This window comes from Heterodontus francisci, chromosome 17 (assembly GCF_036365525.1).
Source record: "Heterodontus francisci isolate sHetFra1 chromosome 17, sHetFra1.hap1, whole genome shotgun sequence".
NCBI classification, from domain to species: Eukaryota; Metazoa; Chordata; class Chondrichthyes; order Heterodontiformes; family Heterodontidae; genus Heterodontus; species Heterodontus francisci.
The window spans coordinates 96,016,887-96,034,705 of NC_090387.1; the positions used below are offsets into that span (position 1 = coordinate 96,016,887).

General features: G+C 44.1%; 1 protein-coding gene across 4 annotated transcripts in view; it reads right to left on the bottom strand.

Moving 5' to 3' along the window:
* Nucleotides 1–17,819, bottom strand: part of LOC137379296 (coiled-coil domain-containing protein 102A-like) — a 647,611-nt gene that overhangs the window by 32,113 nt on the left and 597,679 nt on the right. The window contains exon 9 of one of the 4 annotated variants that reach the window (XM_068050034.1): nucleotides 15,437–15,597. The exons of the other annotated variants lie outside the window; for them this stretch is intronic. Coding sequence (XP_067906135.1) covers nucleotides 15,579–15,597 — 19 coding nt within the window. The 3' untranslated portion in view covers nucleotides 15,437–15,578. Of the gene's footprint in view, nucleotides 1–15,436; nucleotides 15,598–17,819 lie in introns of those variants that run through there. 4 annotated transcript variants of the gene reach the window in all.

Genomic DNA, 17,819 nt, shown 5'->3' on the forward strand with positions numbered 1-17,819 from the left:
ACACAACACTGTGACACAGGAACATCTGTGACACTTCGAGCCTGCCCCACTAGGCCCAGGCCACGAGCTCAAAGGGTCTGTTTTTAGTACAGTGTAAAGGATAACCCCATCGTGGGTTCGGAGAGACTGAACAGTGCTGCAGGTGTGAAGATAAATAGGTGTTTCTTGGGTTGGTGGGGGGCAGATTCCTTGCTGCTGAAGATGCATTGCTAGTTTTTGGATAGTTATTAGGCAGTTAGCAAACATATTGAAGTTTTAATAAGGCCTTTTTCAAAGCTGATCCCTGTGGCGGTTTGAGCTTTGCACTGGATATCCTCCATAGTTCAGTCATGCCTATAAGTGGACTTTATGTTCCTTATAATATAGAGTGTGCTTTTACCCTGTCCAATATCAAGGGATCAAATAAGGCGCCTGTATTGCTGGACTCGGGTAATAAGAATACATCATGTGTCCTATGGGTCTTGATCAGTCAGAAGAACATTTGCTCTATCAGATTGCAACTCAGGCTATAAAACCACCAGACTTATTGAACAGTAATGTTACAGGAATTCCAAACCTCAAAATGTCAAAGCAACAGAAACCTTTCTCTCGCATTAACCCTTAACACCACACTGACATGTGAAATGTGACTACTTACTTCCTACTTTCTGTACTATAGCATCCTCTATCTAGTCACATATCCCAAAAAGACCTGTGACTGGGGCACATGCTCCCCATGTATAAACTCACAACTGGTAGCCTTTCGCAACAGAGCTGTCCATCAAATGGTCTATAATTATATCCCTGCTCCCCTCTCAAGCTTTCATTCAGCGCAACCGATCAAATCTCTTCCTTTAAATAAAGGTTCACAGGATACACAACAGAAAGAACACAAGTAATGTTGAAAAATGTTTTCAAGGCACTTCACAGGGATGTGACAGAAATAATACATTGGCTGTACTGGGACAGCAGTGGAAATGGTAGGAAAATCAGGCTGCAAGGCCTTCCTCAATACACTTGGCCAAACCTCATTCCCGATACTTCCTCCCTGACAGGAGGACTTCCAGTGCCAACCTCTTCATCTTCCCTCCCTCCGCTGCTAATCCCCTACATAGCATGTTGCATTCTCTCCAGTCTAACTTGCAGCTGCTCCTCCCCACTGGTGCTCTGTGCTTGGTGTTTCATCAGGTGCTTTTCCTATGATTCATTAGCTGATCTCCCTGGAGTACATGTATATCTGTCCTGCTTCTCACTATTGCAGGAGAAAGTAAAGCAAGATACTGTGAGGTGCTTCATTGACAATGGTCATTTATACCCTATCACAGACTCCCTGGGGAACCTCAGAAGCATGTTTGTTAGAAGGCTATCAGTAACAGAGCTGCAGGGTGTCAGGTTGTAGTGTGTGCGACTGTGTGGATTTGGCAGCAAGTTAAGGAGAAAAATGAAAAATAAAAGATCTTAGGATTTCACTTCACTATTCTCTCTCTTCCAGACACTCAAGAACTCTCTCCCTGTAAGAAGTCAAGGGTCATAACTTAGGTGAACCCCTTACTTCTCCACTCACTGGCATTGGTTATGAATGGACTTCTGCAAGCAAAGGGATATATGTTGGAACAATGAACATGATAGTTGGTGCATGTGATCCAAGTCCCTAGACTAAAGCCCCTTCACTAGTGTCAACATGCACTGTGCTTGAACCTTGGTTGGGCAGTGTTGAAGTGTATTTCCAGGGCAGAGGCACCTGCCATAAATACTATGTGAATAACCAATAACATATAATTCTAGCTAGCAATGAAATGTTTGCAAGGCATCATGGGACTCAGCTAACTTGACCACATTCCTTACAAGGGATGATTCACATAAATTCAGCAGAGTCTAATCAAGTGGCCTCTAGCCGATGCCCTTATGAAATGTCGACAAAGATGGAATGCTGACAAAGTCACCTGCCTGTAACAAGGTTAAGATAAGATGTTATGTATACATAAGGCCCAAGGACGGTGAAGCAGGGGATCTGGAAGACATCATGTACGCATGAGTAACCCCCTAGCTGTCCAAGAGAATGAGCTGACCATGCAGTCCCCCAATGTCTAGTAACCCAATTCATTGGTTCTACTAATCAATGTATATAATTTATAATCACTATGATTGGACCGTGTCCAGCCGGGATGGGCTGAATAACTGTTTGAAACTGTATAAGTATTGGTGATTTTCCTTTGTTCGGTGGAGAGGAATCTGGATCACCCAGTGACCTGCTCCCCGCCGGCGTAACCCAATAAACTGTGTGACGTTTGGAGCAGGCCCGAGTGTCGAGTGATTCTTTCAGATTCATTCCCACTAACAAATATGCCTGGTGTTTGCTTCCTGCTACTTTTCATGAGCCATAGGACAAATACATTGTGATGGCAGTAGCACAGTGTCTGAGTAAAGGATAGAAATGTCTGTATTTGGAAAGAGGCAGACACTGTCCCTCTATGATATGGCCCCAAGTTTACATTGAAGTGCTATTATAAAACAATACAGTGAAAGCATGCAAGATGGTTGCACATGCTTCAGCCTTGTCTTTATCAGAACAGATCTACCAACTCAAAACTGGGCATCATGAGGCGCTGTGGGCCATCAGCAGCAGAATTGTACTTCACCACAATCTGTAACCTCATGGCCTGGCATATCCCTCACTCTACCATTACCATCAAGCCAGGAGACCAATCCTGGTTCAATGAGAAGTGCGGAGGAGCATGCCAGGAGCAGCACCATGCATGCCTAAAAATGAGGTGGCAACCTGGTGAAGCTACAACACAGGACTACTTGCATGCTAAACAATGGAAGCAGTATGTGATAGACAAAGCTAAGAGATCCCATAACCAACAGATCAGATCAAAGTCATACAGTCCTGCCACATCCAGTCCTGAATGAACAATTTAAAAACTAACAGAAGGAAGAGACTCCACAAATATCCCCATCCTCAACGATGGGGGAGCTCAGTACATCAGTGCAAAATACACGGCTGAAGCATTTGCAACAATCTTCAGCCAGAAGCACTGATTGAATGATCCACCTCGGCCTCCTCCTGGTGTACAGAATTATGAGGGTCCTGGATAAGTAGACAGGAAGGACCTGTTTCCCCTAGCGGGGAGGTCAATTACTAGGGGACACAGATTTAAGGTGATTGATAGAAGGATTAGAGGGGACATGAGGAAAAACTTTTTCACCCAGAGAGTGGTGGGTGTCTGGAATTCACTGTGAGGAATGGTGACGGAGGCAGAAACCCTCAATTCCTTTAAAAGGTGCCTGCGCCTGAAGTGCTGTAACCTGCAAGGCTATGGACCAGGTGCTGGAACGTGGGATTAGATTGGGCGACTAGTTTTTTTCGGCCAGCATGGACACGGCGGGCTGAATGGTCTACTTCTGTGCTGTAATTTTTCCATGTTTCTAGTTCCCCACCATCACAGATGCCAGTCTTCAGTCAATTCGATTCACTCCATTTGATACCAAGAAACAGCTGAAGGCACTGGATACTGCAAAGGCCCTGACAATATCTCGCTGTAGTGCTGAAGACCTGTGCTCCAGAACTTGCTGCACCCCTAGCCAAGCTGTTCCAGTACAGCTACAACACTAGCATCTACCCGACAAGGTGGAAAATTGCCCAGGTATGTCCTGTATGCAAAAAGCAGGACAAATCCAATCTGGCCAATTAACACTCCACCAGTCAACTCCCAATCATCAGCAAAGTGATGGAAGGTGTCATCAACAGCCACCAAGCAGCACTTACACAGCAATAACCTGCTCACCAATACTCAATCTGGATTCCGCCAGGCTACTCAGCTCCTGACCTCTTCACAGCCTTGGTCCAAACATGGACAAAAGAGCTGAATTCCAGAGGTGAGGTGAGAGTGACTGTCCTTGACATCAAGGCAGCATTTGACCAAGTTTGGCATCAAGGAGTCCAAGCAATTTAAAGTCAATGGGAATCAGGGGGAAACCTCTCCACTGGTTAGAGTCATACCGAGCACAAAGGAAGATGGTTGTGGTTGTTGGAAGTCAATCATCTCAGCTCCAGGACATCACTGCAGGAGTTCCTCAGGGTAGTGTCTGAGGCCCAACCATCTTCAGCTACTTCATCAATGACCTTCCCTCCATCATAAGGTCAGAGTGGGGATGTTTCCTGATGATTACGCAATGCTCAGCATCATTCACAACACCTCAGATACTGAAGCAGACAGTGCCTGCCTGCAGCAAGACCTGGACAATATCCAGGCTTGTGCTGATATAAGGCAAGTAACATTCACACCACACAAGTGCCAGGCAATGACCATCTCCAACAAAGAGAATCTAACCATCTCCCCTTGACGTTCAATGGCATTACCAATGCTGAATCCCCACCATCAACACCCTGGGGGTTACCATTGACCAGAAACTGAACTGGAGTAGCCACATAAATACTCTGGCTACAAGAGCATGTCAGAGGCTGGGAATCCTGCATCTCCTGACTCCCCAAAGCCTGTCCACCAACTACAAGGCACAAGTCAAGTCAAGTGTGATGGAATACCCTTCACTTGCTTGGATAGGTGCAGCTCCAACAACACTCAAGAAGCTTAACATCATCCAGGACAAAGCAGCCCACTTGACTGGCACCCCCATATACAAACATTCACTCCCTCCACCACTGACGCACAGTGGCAGCAGTGTGTACCATCTACAAGATGCACTGCAGCAACGCACCAAGACTCCTTTAAACAGCACCTTCCAAACCCACAACTTCTACCACCTAGAAGGACAAGGGCAGCAGGTGCATGGGAACACCACCACCTGCAAGTTTCCCTCCAAACCACACACCATCCTAACTTGGAACTATATGGCCATTCTTCCAGTGTCGCTGGGACAAAATCCTGGAACTTTTTTTTTTAAGATGTGTTTTTGGGATGTGGGCATCGTTGGCTAACTGACCACTGCAGTCCTTGGGATGTAAGTCCTTCCCTTAGACTTTGCAGTGGTTTGATACAACTGAGTGGCTTGCTAGGCCATTTCAGAGCGCATTTAAGAGTCAACCACATTGCTGTGGGTCTGGAGTCACATGCAGGCCATCAGATTTCCTTAAGGAATTCCTTGCCTCATTCCTTAATGTCCCTAAAGGACATTAATGAACCAGATGGGTTTTTAACCACAATCAAGAATGGTTTCATGGTCACCATTAGACAAGCTTTTAATTCCGGATTTATTAGTTGAATTCAAATTCCACCATCTGCCGTGGTGGGATTCAAACTCATGTCGCCAGAGCACAAACAAGGGCTCTGGGTTACTAGTCTAGTGACATTACCACTACACCACTGCCTCCCTTCCTAACAGCACTGTGGATGTACCTATCCCATATGGACTGCAGCAGTTTAAGAAGGCAGCTCACCACCACCTTCTCAAGGGCAATTAGGAACGGGCAATAAATGCTGGCCTGGCCAGTGACGCACACATCCCAGGAAAGAATAATTAAAAAACAGATGTGAGCACACTTCCATTGGCAAGTCTGTGCAGTCCAGTAACTTGTTCCTCTCCAGCTCCCAGGTTTGAGCCACAGATAAGACAGCTTCACAGAATCACTGAATTATTACAGCAAAGGAGGAGGCCATTCGGCTCATCGAGTCTGCGTCAACTCTCCAAAAGAGATTTTACCTAGTCCCACTCATTTACCTTCTCCCCATAAACCTGCAGATTATTTCTTTTCAGATAACTATCTAATTCCCTTTTGAATGCCTCGATTGAACCTGCCTCCACCGTACTCTCGGGCAGTGCATTCCAGAACCTAGCCACTTGCTGCATGAAGAAGCTTTTCCTCATGTCACCGTTTCTTCTTTTGCCAATTATTTTAAATCGGTGCCATCTTGTTCTTGATCCTTTCATGAGTGGGAACAGCTTTTCCCTATCTACTCAAGAACACAAGAAATAGGAGCAGAACTAGACCATATGGATCATCGAGCCTGCTCCACCGTTCAATACGATCATGGCTGATCTTGGGCTTCAATTCCACTTTCCCACCCACTCCCCATATCCTTCGATTCCCTGGGAGGCAAAAATTCTATCTATCTCAGCCTTAAATGTAATCAATGATGGAGCATCCACAGCCCTCTGGGGTCGAGAATTCCAAAGATTCACAAGCCTTTGAGTGAAGTAATTTCTCCTCATCTCAGTCCTGAATCAATGATGCCTTATCCTGAGACTGTGTCCCGTGTTCTAGATTCACAGACCAGTGGAAACAATCTTTCAGCTTCCACCCTATCAAGACCTTTCAGAATCTTGTATGTCTCAATTAGATCACCTCTCATTCTTCTAAACTCCAGAGAATATAGACACAATTTACTCAGCCTCTCATCATGGGATAACCCTCTCATCCCAGGGACCAATTTAGTAAATCTTCACTGCACTGCCTCCAGTGTAAGTATATCCTTTCTTAAATGTGGAGACCAAAACTGCACACAGGGGCATGGACAGGGTGGATAGGGAGCAGCTGTTCCTCTTAGTTGAAGGGTCAGTTGCGAGGGGACACAAGTTTAAGGTGAGGGGCAGGAGGTTTAAGGGGGATTTGAGGAAGAACTTTTTTACCCAGAGGGTGGTGACGGTCTGGAATGCCCTGTCTGGGAGGGTGGTAGAGGCGGGTTGCCTCACATCCTTTAAAAAGTACCTGAATGAGTACTTGGCACGTCATAACATTTAAGGCTATGGGCCAAGTGCTGGAAAATGGGTTTAGGTAGACAGGTCAGGTGTCTTTAATGCATCGGAACAGACTCGATGGGCCAAAGGGCCCCTTCTGCACTGTATTATTCTGTGATTCTGTGACAGTATTCCAGGTGCGATCTCACCAAAGCCCTGAACAATTTTAGTAAGACTTCTTTATTCCTGTACTCCAATCCCCTTGCAAGACCAACATGCCATTTGTCTTCCTAACAGCCTGCTGCACCTGCATGTTAACTTTGTGCTTTCCTTGTACAAGCACACCCAAGTCTCTCTGAACATCAACACTTACCATTTTCACATCTTTAAAAAAAAAAATTCTGCTTTTCTATTTTTACGACCAAAGTGAACAGCTTCACACTTCCCTACATTATACTGCATTTGCCATCTTGTCGTCCACTCACTTAACCTGTCTATATCTCTTTGCAGCCTCTCTATGTCCTCCCCACAGCTTACCTTTCCACCGAGCTTTGTATCATCAGCAAACAACTCTCTGAGGTAGAGAATTCCAGAGATTCACCACCCTCTGAGAGAAGAAATTCCTTCGCATCTCACTTTTAAATGTGTGACCCCTTGTTCTGTAACTATGTCCCCTATTTCGAGATTCCACCCACCACTGGAAACATCTTCTCAACATCTACCCTGTCAAGCTCCCTGTGGGGACAGAATAATGGGGACATTTAAGGACAGCTAATCAATTAATTATAGACTATTAACAAACCAACCTTCGAGTTTCAGCAGACAGCTTATCAGAAATAATAAAATAACTTCAGTGCTGCAGAGACAGCTTATCAGCAGAAACAGACTAACAAGCAGAAACTAACGGGACAGCTGCAGACTGCTTAATAGTAGCCTATTGTACAACAATCAGCCTAATGGTTCACAAGGAGATAAGGGGATGGGAAACTGGAGCAAGAAGTTAAAACAAATTGACACGGCAGTACCCCAATCAGGCCCCGACACCAAGAAACTGCAGAAGTTTGTAGACCAATTGGGAACAAAGAGTAGGTGTTACTGATTTGTATGAATAACTATAATAAGGCTTGATTTGGTGTGAAAGGTGGGTTAGTTCAGTGTTAGTTCAGTGTGTGTGTTGCTTTTAGTTTTAGGTTAGTGCAGTTTAGTTCAGTTCATTGTTAAGTTTTCTGAAGATGTAACAATTAAGTACTGCAATAAAGTTTCTTAAAGCTACAGTCGGACTTCGTCTCTCTTTGTGCAACTAATGGGATCCAACACCCCCTTAGAATCTTATATGTTTCAATAACATCACCTCTCATTCTTCTAAACTCTAATGAATAAAGGCCGAACCTAGTTAGCCGTTTTTGATAAGACAACCCCTTCATCCCAGGAATCAGCCTAGTGAACCTTTTCTGAACTCCTCCAATGCTAGTATATTCTTCCTTAAATACAGGGACCAAAACTGTACGCAGTAGCCCAGGTGTGGCCTCACCAACACCCTGTACAGTTGTACCCTATTTTTAAACTCTAACTCTCGAGCAATAAAGGCCAAAATTCCATTTGCCTTCCTAATTACCTGCTGCACCTGTACTTTTTGTGTTTCTTGTATAAGATCACCCAGATCCCTTTGTACTACAGTATTTTGTAGTCTTTCTCCATCTAAATAATAATCTGCCTTTTTATTCTTCCTACCAAAGTGAATGACCTCACACTTTCCCACATTGAACTCCATCTGCCAAGTTTTTGCCCACTCACTTAACCTATCTATATCCCTTTGCAGATTCTTTGTGTCCTCAGCACATGCCTTCCCACCTATTTTTGTATCATCAGCAAATTTGGATACTTTACACTCTGTCCCTTCCTCTTAGTCATTAAATAGTAACTAGATAGTAAATAGTTGAGGCCCTAGGTTCGATCCATGTGGAACCCCACTGGTTACGGCTTTCCAAACTGCAAAAGACCCATTAATCCTGACTCTCTGCCTTCTGTGTGTTAGCCAATCCTCAATCTATGCCAACACATTATCCCAATACCCTGGGCTCTTATTTTGTGCAATAACCTTTTATGTGGCACCTTATCAAACACCTTCTGAAAATCCAAATACACTATATCTACCGGTTCCCCTCTATCCACTCTGCTTATTATATCCTCAAAAACTCCAACAAATTTGTTAAACATGATTTCCCTTTCATAAAACCATGTTGACTCTGTTTGATTGCATTGTGTTTTTCTAAATATCCTGCTATTTCTTCCTTAATAATGGACTCTAGCATTTTCCCAATGACAGATGTCAAGCTAACTGGTCTAAAATAAAAACAAGAAATGCTGGAACCACTCAGCAGGTCTGGCAGCATCTGTGGAAAGAGAAGCAGAGTTAACGATCCGGGTCAGTGACCCTTCTTCGGAACTGGCAAATATTAGAAATGTCAAAGGTTATAAGCAAGTGAGGCGGGGGTGGGACAAAGGATAAGGTGTAGATTGGACAAGGCCACATAGCTGACCAAAAGGTCATGGAGCAAAGGCAAACAATATGTTAATGGTGTGTTGAAAGACAAAGCATTAGTACAGATAGGGTATTAACGGACTGAAGATTGAACAGTACAAACATGAAAAAAAAACAGTGGGGAAGCAAACTGAACAAACAAAGATGAAATGAAATAAACATTTAAAAAAAATTGTAAAAAATGTAAAAAAGAAAAAATAACTAAAAATATAAGTAAAATGGGGGGCCCGTCATGCTCTGAAATTATTGAACTCAATGTTCAGTCCGGCAGGCTGTAGTGTGCCTAATCGGTAAATGACATGCTGTTCCTCGAGCTTGCGTTGATGTTCACTGGAACACTGCAGTAAGCCCAGGATAGAGATGTGAGCATGAGAGCAGGGGGGAGTGTTGAAATGGCAAGCAACCGGAAGCTCAGGGTCCAGCTTGCGGACTGAGCGGAGGTGTTCTGCAAAGCGGTCACCCAATCTGCGTTTGGTCTCCCCAATGTAGAGGAGACCACATTGTGAGCAACGAATACAGTATACTGCATTGAAAGAAGTACAAGTAAATCGCTGCTTCACCTGAAAGGAGTGTTTGGGGCCTGGGATAGTAAGGAGAGAGGAGGTAAATGGGCAGGTATTACACCTCCTGCAATTTCAAGGGAATGTGCCATGGGACGGGAACGAGGTGGTGGGGGTAATAGAGGAGTGGACCAGGGTGTCACGGAGGGAACGATCCCTTCGGAATGCTGACAGGGGAAGGGAGGGGAAGATGCGTTTGGTAGTGGCATCACGCTAGAGGTGACGGAAATGGCGGAGGATGATTCTTTGGATATGGAGGCTGATGGGGTGGAAAGTGAGGACAAGGGGAACCCTGTCATGGTTCTGGGAGGGAGGGGAATGGGTGACGGTAGAGGTGCGGGAAATGGGCCGGACATGGTTGAGGGCCCTGTCAACAACAGTGGGGGGGGGGGGAATCCTCGGTTGAGGAAAAAGGAGGTCATATCAGAAGCACCGTCATGGAAGGTAGCATCATCAGAGAAGATGCGTCGGAGACGGAGAAACTGGGAGAATCGAATGGAGTCCTTACAGGAGGTAGGGTGTGAAGAAGTGTAGTCGAGGTAGCTGTGGGAGTCGGTGAGCTTATAATGGATATTAGTGGACACTCTATCCCCAGAGATGGAGACAGAGAAGTCAAGGAAGGGAAGGGAAGTGTCAGAGATGGACCATGTAAAGATGAGAGAAGGGTAGAAATTGGAAGCAAAGTTGATAAAGTTTTCCAGTTCGGGGCGGGAGCAGGAAACGGCACCGATACAGTCATCAATGTACCGGAAAAAGAGTTGGGGGAGGGGGCCTGAGTAGGACTGGAACAAAGAATGCTCGACATATTCCACAAAAAGACAGGCATAACTAGGACCCATGCGGGTACCCATAGCAACACCTTTCACTTGAAGGAAGTGAGTGGAGTTGAAGGAGAAGTTGTTCAATGTGAGAACAAGTTCAGCCAGGCGGAGGAGGGTGGTGGTGGATGGGGACTGGTTGGGCCTCTGTTCAAGGAAGAAGCGGAGAGCCCTTAAACCATCCTGCTGGGGGATGGAGGAGTAAAGCGATTGGACGTCCATAGTGAAGAGGAGGCGGTTGGGACCAGGAAACTGGAAATTGTCAAAATGACGTAGGGCGTCAGAAGAGTCACGAATGTAGGTGGGAAGAGACGGGACCAGTGGAGAAAAGATAGAGTCAAGATAGGAAGAAATAAGTTCAGTGGGGCAGGAGCAGGCTGACACAATGGGTCTGCTGGGACAGTCCCGTTTGTGGATTTTGGGAAGGAGGTAGAAGCGGGCTGTCCGGGGTTGCGGGACTATGAGGTTGGAAGCTGTAGAGAGAAGATCTCCAGAGGAGATGAGGTCAGTGACAGTCCTTTGTTCGGTGGTGGGGTCATGGTCCAGAGAGAGGTAGGAAGAAGTGTCTGTGAGTTGGCGTTGAGCTTCTGCAAGGTAGAGGTCGGTACGCCATACAACAACAGTACCACCCTTGTCTGCAGGTTTGATGACCATATCGGGGTAAGACCTGAGAGAACGGAGTGCCTCAAGTTCAGAGGGGGCAGGTTAGAGTGAGTGAGGGGGGCAGAGAAATTGAGATGACCAATGTCTCGCCGACAGTTTTCAATGAAGAGATCAAGAGTGGGTAAGATTTCCAGCATCCGCAGTATTTTGCTTTTAAGCTAACTGGTCTGTAGTTTCCTGCTTTCTGTCTCCCTCCTTTCTAGGGGTGTCACATTAGCGGTTTTCCAATCTGCTGGTACCCTACCGGAATCCAGTGAGTTTTGGTATATTATGACCAATGCCTCCACTATCTCTGCAGCCACTTCTTTTAAAACCCTTGGATGTAGGTCATCAGGTCCTGGCGACTTGTCTGCCTTTAGTTCCATCAGTTTGTCCAGGACCTTTTCCCTCGTGATAGAGATTGTTACAAGTTCCTCCCTCCCATTTACACCTTGTGTTACACCTATTATTGTTGGGATGTTTATAGTGTCCTCCACCGTGAAGACCGATGCAAAATACTGCTTTAAATTATCTGCCATTTCCCTGTTCCCTGGTATTAATTCCCCAGTCTCATCCTCTAAGGGTCCCACACTTACTTTAACTACTCTCCTTTTTATATACCCGTAGAAGCTCTTAGTGTTTGTTTTTATATTTCTTGCCAATTTACTCTCATAATCAATCTTCATTATTTTTTAGTCATCCGCTGCTGGTTCCCAAAAAAATCCCAATCCTCTGGCTTACCACTAGCTTTCACCGCTTTGTCGGCCATTGTTTTTGATTTGATACTCTCCTTTATTATCCACGGGTAGTTCATCATTCTCTTTGAATCCTTCCTTCTGACTGGAATAAATGTTTGCGGAGTGTTCTGAAATATCTGTTTAAAAGACTGCCACTGCTCATCTACTGACTTCCCCTGTAGTCTATCTTCCTAGCCCGCTTTAGACACCTCTTTCTTCTCTGTAATTGCCCTTGTTTAAGTTGAAGACACTGGTTTGAGACCCGAGTTGCTCACCCTCAAACTGAATTTGAAATTCTACCATATTATGATCACTTCTCCCGAGAGGAGGCTTAACTACGAGATCTCTTATTAATCCTACCGGATTACACATTAGTGTAAAACCATGCTGATTTGTTCTCATCACTGTCCAGAACTCTCATGATTTTGAATGCAACTATCAAATCCCCCTTCAGCCTTCTCTTCCAGTAAAACAGTCCCAATTTCTCCAATCTGAAGGAGGTGGTGTTGCGCTGATAATAAGGGATGGGATCAGTACATTAGTAAGGGAGGATCTCAGATCGGAAGAACAAAATTTGGAATCTGTTTGGGTGGAGCTAAGAAACAGCAAGGGGCAGCAAACATTGGTAGGAGTTGTTTAGAGGCCACCAAATAGTAGTGGTAGTGTAAGGCATGGTATTAATCAGGAGATTAGAGAATCATGGGTGACATCAATCTGCACATAGTCTGGGGAAACGTAATGAGCACTAATGCTGTGGAGGATGGGGTTCTGGAGTGTGTTAGGGATGTTCTTCTGGAGCAGTATGTTGAGGAACCGGCTAGAGAACAGGCTATTTTAGATCTAGTTTTATGTATTGAGAAAGGGTTAATTAATAATCCTGTTGTAAAAGAAGCTTTAGGGTTGATTGAGTGACCATAATAATGTAGAATTTTACATTATGTTTGAAAGTGAAGTTGTTGAATCTGAAGCCAGGGTGTTAGATTTGAACAAAGGAAATTATGAAGGTATGAGGGACAAATTGGCTGAGGTGGATTGGGAAAATACACTAAAAGGTGTGACAGTACATAGGCAATGGATAGTCTTTAAAGAAATATTACATAGTTTACAGCAACTATACATTCATTCAAGGCCCAAAAGCAAAGACAGCCAACCGTGGATAACAAAGGAAGTTAAGAATTGTATAAGATTAAAAGAAAGGGCCGATAAGTTGCCAGAAATAGTAGTAAACCTAAGGATTGGGAGGATTTCAGAATACAGCAAAGGAGGACGAAGAAACTGATAAAGAAAGGGAGAAAAGAATATGAATGTAAGCTAGCAAAAAATATAAAAATGGACTGTAAAAGCTCTATTGGTATGTAAAAAGGAAACGTTTAGCTAAGACAAATGTGGGGTCCATTACAGGCAGAGTCAGGAGAATTTATAATGGAGAATAGGGAAATGGCAGAGAAGTTAAATGACTACTTTGTGTCTGTCTTCACTGAGGAAGATACAAGAAATCTCCCAGAATTAGAGATCCTGGGGATTAGGGGGAATGAGGAATTGAAGGAAATTAGTATTACTAAGAAGGTTGTATTGGAGAAATTAATGGGGCTGAAGGTTGATAAGTCCCCAGGACCTGAAATTCTACATCCCAGAGTGTTGAAGAGGTAGCTATGGAGATAGTGGATGCATTGGTGATCATCTTCCAAAATTCTATAGATTCTGGAGCGGTTCCTGCAGATTGGAAGGTCACAAATGCCATCCCACTATTTAAGAAGGGAGGAAGAGAGAAAACAGGGAACTACAGACCTGTTAGCCTTACATCAGTCACTGGAAAAATGCTAGAATCTATTCTAAAGGATGTGATAAATGGACACTTGGATAATAATGATCTGATTGGGCATAGTCAACATGGATTTACGAATGTGAAATCATGTTTGACGAACCTGTTGGAGTTTTTTGTTACTGACAGAATTGATAAAGGGGTGTCAGTGGACGTGGTATACTTGGTTTTTCAGAAGATTTTTTGATAAAGTCTCCCACAGGAGGTTGGTTAGCAAAATTAAAATGCATGGGATAGGAGGTAATATACTGGCATGGATTAAGGATTGGTTAACAGGCAGAAAGCAGAGAGTAGGAATAAACGGGTCATTCTCACGTTGGCAGTGACTAGTAGGGTACCGCAGGTATCGGTGCTTGGGCCCCAGCTGTTCACAATACCTATCAATGATTTGGATGTGGGAACCAAATGTAGTACTTTCAAGTTTGTGGATGACACAAAACTCGGTGGGAATGTGTGTTGTGAGGAAGATGCAAAACGGCTTCAAGGGGATTTGGACAGACTTCGAGAGTGGGCAAGAAGCTGATAGATGGAATATAATGTGGGAAAATGTGAGGTTATCCGCTTTGGTAGGAGGAACAGATGTGCAAAGTATTTCTTAAATGGTAAGAGATTAGAAAGTGTAGACGTACAAAAGGACCTGGGTGTCCTTGTCAATAAGTCACTGAAAGCTAACATGCAGATGCAGAAAGAAATTAGGAAGGCTAATGGTATGTTAACCTTTATCGCAAGAGGCTTTGAGTACAGGAGTAGTGACGTCTTGCTTCAATTGTTTAGAACCTTGGTTAGACCACACCTGGAGTACTGTGTACAGTTTTGGTCCCCTTACCTTCGGAAGGATATTATTGCCATAGAGGGAGTGCAACGAATATTCACCAGACTTGTTCCTGGAATGGTGGGACTGTACTATGAAGAGAGATTGGGGAAACTAGGCCTGTATTCTCTGGAGTTTCGAAGAATGAAAGGTGATTTCATTGAAACCTACAAAATACTTGAAGAGATGGACAGGGTAGATGCTGGTAAGATGTTTCCCCTGGTTGGGGTGTCTAGAACCAGGGGACACAATTTCAAAATAAGGGGAAGCCACTTAGGACAGAGATGAGGAGAAATTTCTTTACTCAGAGGGTTGTGAATTTTTGGAATTCTCTACCCCAGAGGGTTGTGGAAGCTCAGTCATTATTTTTAAAGCAGAGATTGACAGATTTCTAAATACAAATGACATAAAGGGATATGGGGATAATGTGGGAAAAAGGCATTGAAGCGGATAATCAGCCATGGTCATATTGAATGGCGGGGCAGGATCGATGGGTTGAATGGCCTACTCCTGCTCCTATGTTCCTATCTTGGTAAATGAAGTTCCTCATCCCTGGGATCATTCTCTATTATCTCCATCCAGGTTACATCATCTCCTGCAGGAAGACTCTGGAATGATGCTGTTCTGCCTCCATGGTTTGCTTGTGCTATTTTTGCTTTACACTTGCAACCTGTTCCCCTGAGAGTCATCTGCAGCCCTTTATGTGCTGCTGGTGCCAGACAACCCACTTCTCGTGCTTGCACATGCCTAGGATGTCATGTTTTACATGCTGGAAACACCAGAATCATGTTTAAATGAGCTGATCTTGAGTTATTCAGTGCAATTGCAAGCTCACATAGCAGCAGTGTTGTTGCACCCGGACCTTACCATCAGCCGCACCACATCCCCAAACTTGTGTCGGTCCACAGGTTATGCAGGCACAACTCAGAAATTTATTGTAAATTGTAAAAGGTTGCATCTTGCTACTTCTCCCTTGCCCTCATTCGCAATCCCAATCTACAGCTTGATTAGTGGCCACAGCTGAAAAGGCATTATGGATCAGAAAGGCTTCTGAAACAATGAAAAAGATTATTTCAGCAAGCACTTGAAACACATTTTCGATTGGTTTTCTGGGTGCTCCATTTACAATGAATACTGTAGATAAGTATGAACCTTTAAGTGCTGCAGCCATATCAAAAGCAATGTGGGCTAGAAAGGCAATCTATCTCTGCTGTGAGACCAAAAAATAATTTACACTGACTGATTCCCTTATACTTTGTGAGGATAATACATGACTGTGTGCCATTCTCCTGCTGATATGGGGCCATAGATTGGATTTTCTCACTGTCAAATTCAAAAGGCATTTAAAATAATAGAGAATAATTATTAAAAAGAAACATTTACATTGTTTTATTTCATGTTAATTATAGTGAAGAGGAGGAACATGATAGGAAACGGTGATTTGTGTTCTAATGGAATTCCATGGCCCCTACTGGTCAGTAGCTATCTCGAGAACCTTCCTGCAAAGCAACAGCCAATGGCAGGGCCACCTGCTCCTCTTTTCTTACTTTCACACATGAACAATTACCTCACAATCTGTTTCTTTTATCCAGTTCAATTGAGATAATGAGGCTGTGCGTTAGCCTGCTCCCACCATTTCCACTATTCAAACACCAATTGCTAAATTCCTCTAGTCAGCTGTTAATGAGGACACAGGAAGAGGGGCTAGGCTGTAGATCCACATCCAGTTGACAAATCCCAGTGGAATCCCCAGTGTGAATGGCTGAAACAGGCAGGGAACCAGTGGAATTTCAGGACTTTTGTTTTCTGCTGGGGGATAGTTTCTCTAAAGCGCCCTCCTCTATGTGTTTATTCATTCTTGGGATGTGGGCAGCACTGATAAGGCTGCCACTTATTGCCCATCCCTAGTTCCTGCAGTCCATTTGGTGTAGGTACACCCACCATGCTGTTGAGGAGGAAATTCAAGTTTTTGACCCAATGACAATGATAAAATGGCGATATATTTCCAAGCTGGGATGTATGTGATTTGGAGGGGGATCTTGGAGGTGGTGGTGTTCCCATGCACATGCTACCCCTGTCTTTCCAGGCAGTAGAGGTTATGAGTTTGGAAGGTGCAATCGAAGAAGTTTTGGCAAATTACTGTACTATAACTCATCTATGGTACACACTGCTGACATTGTGTGATGGTGGTGGATGTTTGGGCTGGAGGATGAGATACCGATCAGGTATCTCCTCTACCTGTGATGAATCTTCAGCTGTTCCAGTGAATTCAAGAAGTAGTGATCCATAAATTAAAAATTGCTACAGTTACGCTGCACACCTGGTCATATGATAAGCAGACAGCCTGACAGCTGAACACTGAATGGCAGGAAGGAAGGAAAATGGAAGTATAGTCTTAAAGTCTCCAACAGAGAGCTGGTGAGATTCAGGGGCAGAGCTCTCTTCTTCAATAGTATGCTAATTAACACCAAGTAAACACTGGTTATTAGGGATTACAAATGTAACTTTGACATTTGTTTTATGAAGCTGTGAAGCAAAGGCATTAAAAATGCATGTTGTTTAAGCTTAAAATTAAGAAAACAGGACATCAGTCACTAATAAATTCAACATTACATTCAGAAAGTCTATTTACTAAAGAGATATATAGACTTCATATTGTCAGCTTCACAAATCAGCACCATATTTGTGAGCAATGTAGCATTTTATGGGCTAAGGTGAGATGTAATGTTATGGTTAATGTTACAGAACATGCAGAGTAGTTCTGCACAATGGGTTCATTTAACTGGGAGAGGAGCTCTAAAAGTGTTACCATATAGCAGTGGAATAGTATGCTGGGTTTATTGTGAGGGTTTATAAGTTGCTTTAGAGAGGTAATGAGCCTGGATCTGTGCAATGCCACATTTTTATTTGTCTTAAAAGCAAAATACTGTGGATGCTGGAAATCTTCCGGCATTTCTTGTTTTTATTTGTCTTGTTTTAGTCAATAGTCTGAACTCACCTGCTCTTGGCTCAGTGTAAACTGTCTGGGTGTTGTGCTGCAGATTGGCCCCTACGGAGCAAGTTACAAGTTGGTACTGAAACACTTGCTGGATTTGCTGTGGGATTCACCTGGCATCTGCTCAATATGCCACACCTCGTGTATGTACCGGGAGTCCCAGGGCTGATTAAAAGGTGCAGCTGTTGAAGTGACCTGACAGACAGTGGCTGGGTAGATGCGGCCGCTCCACTGCATGGGACTTGGGCTAAGGCACAGGGCTCAGTAGGAACACAGT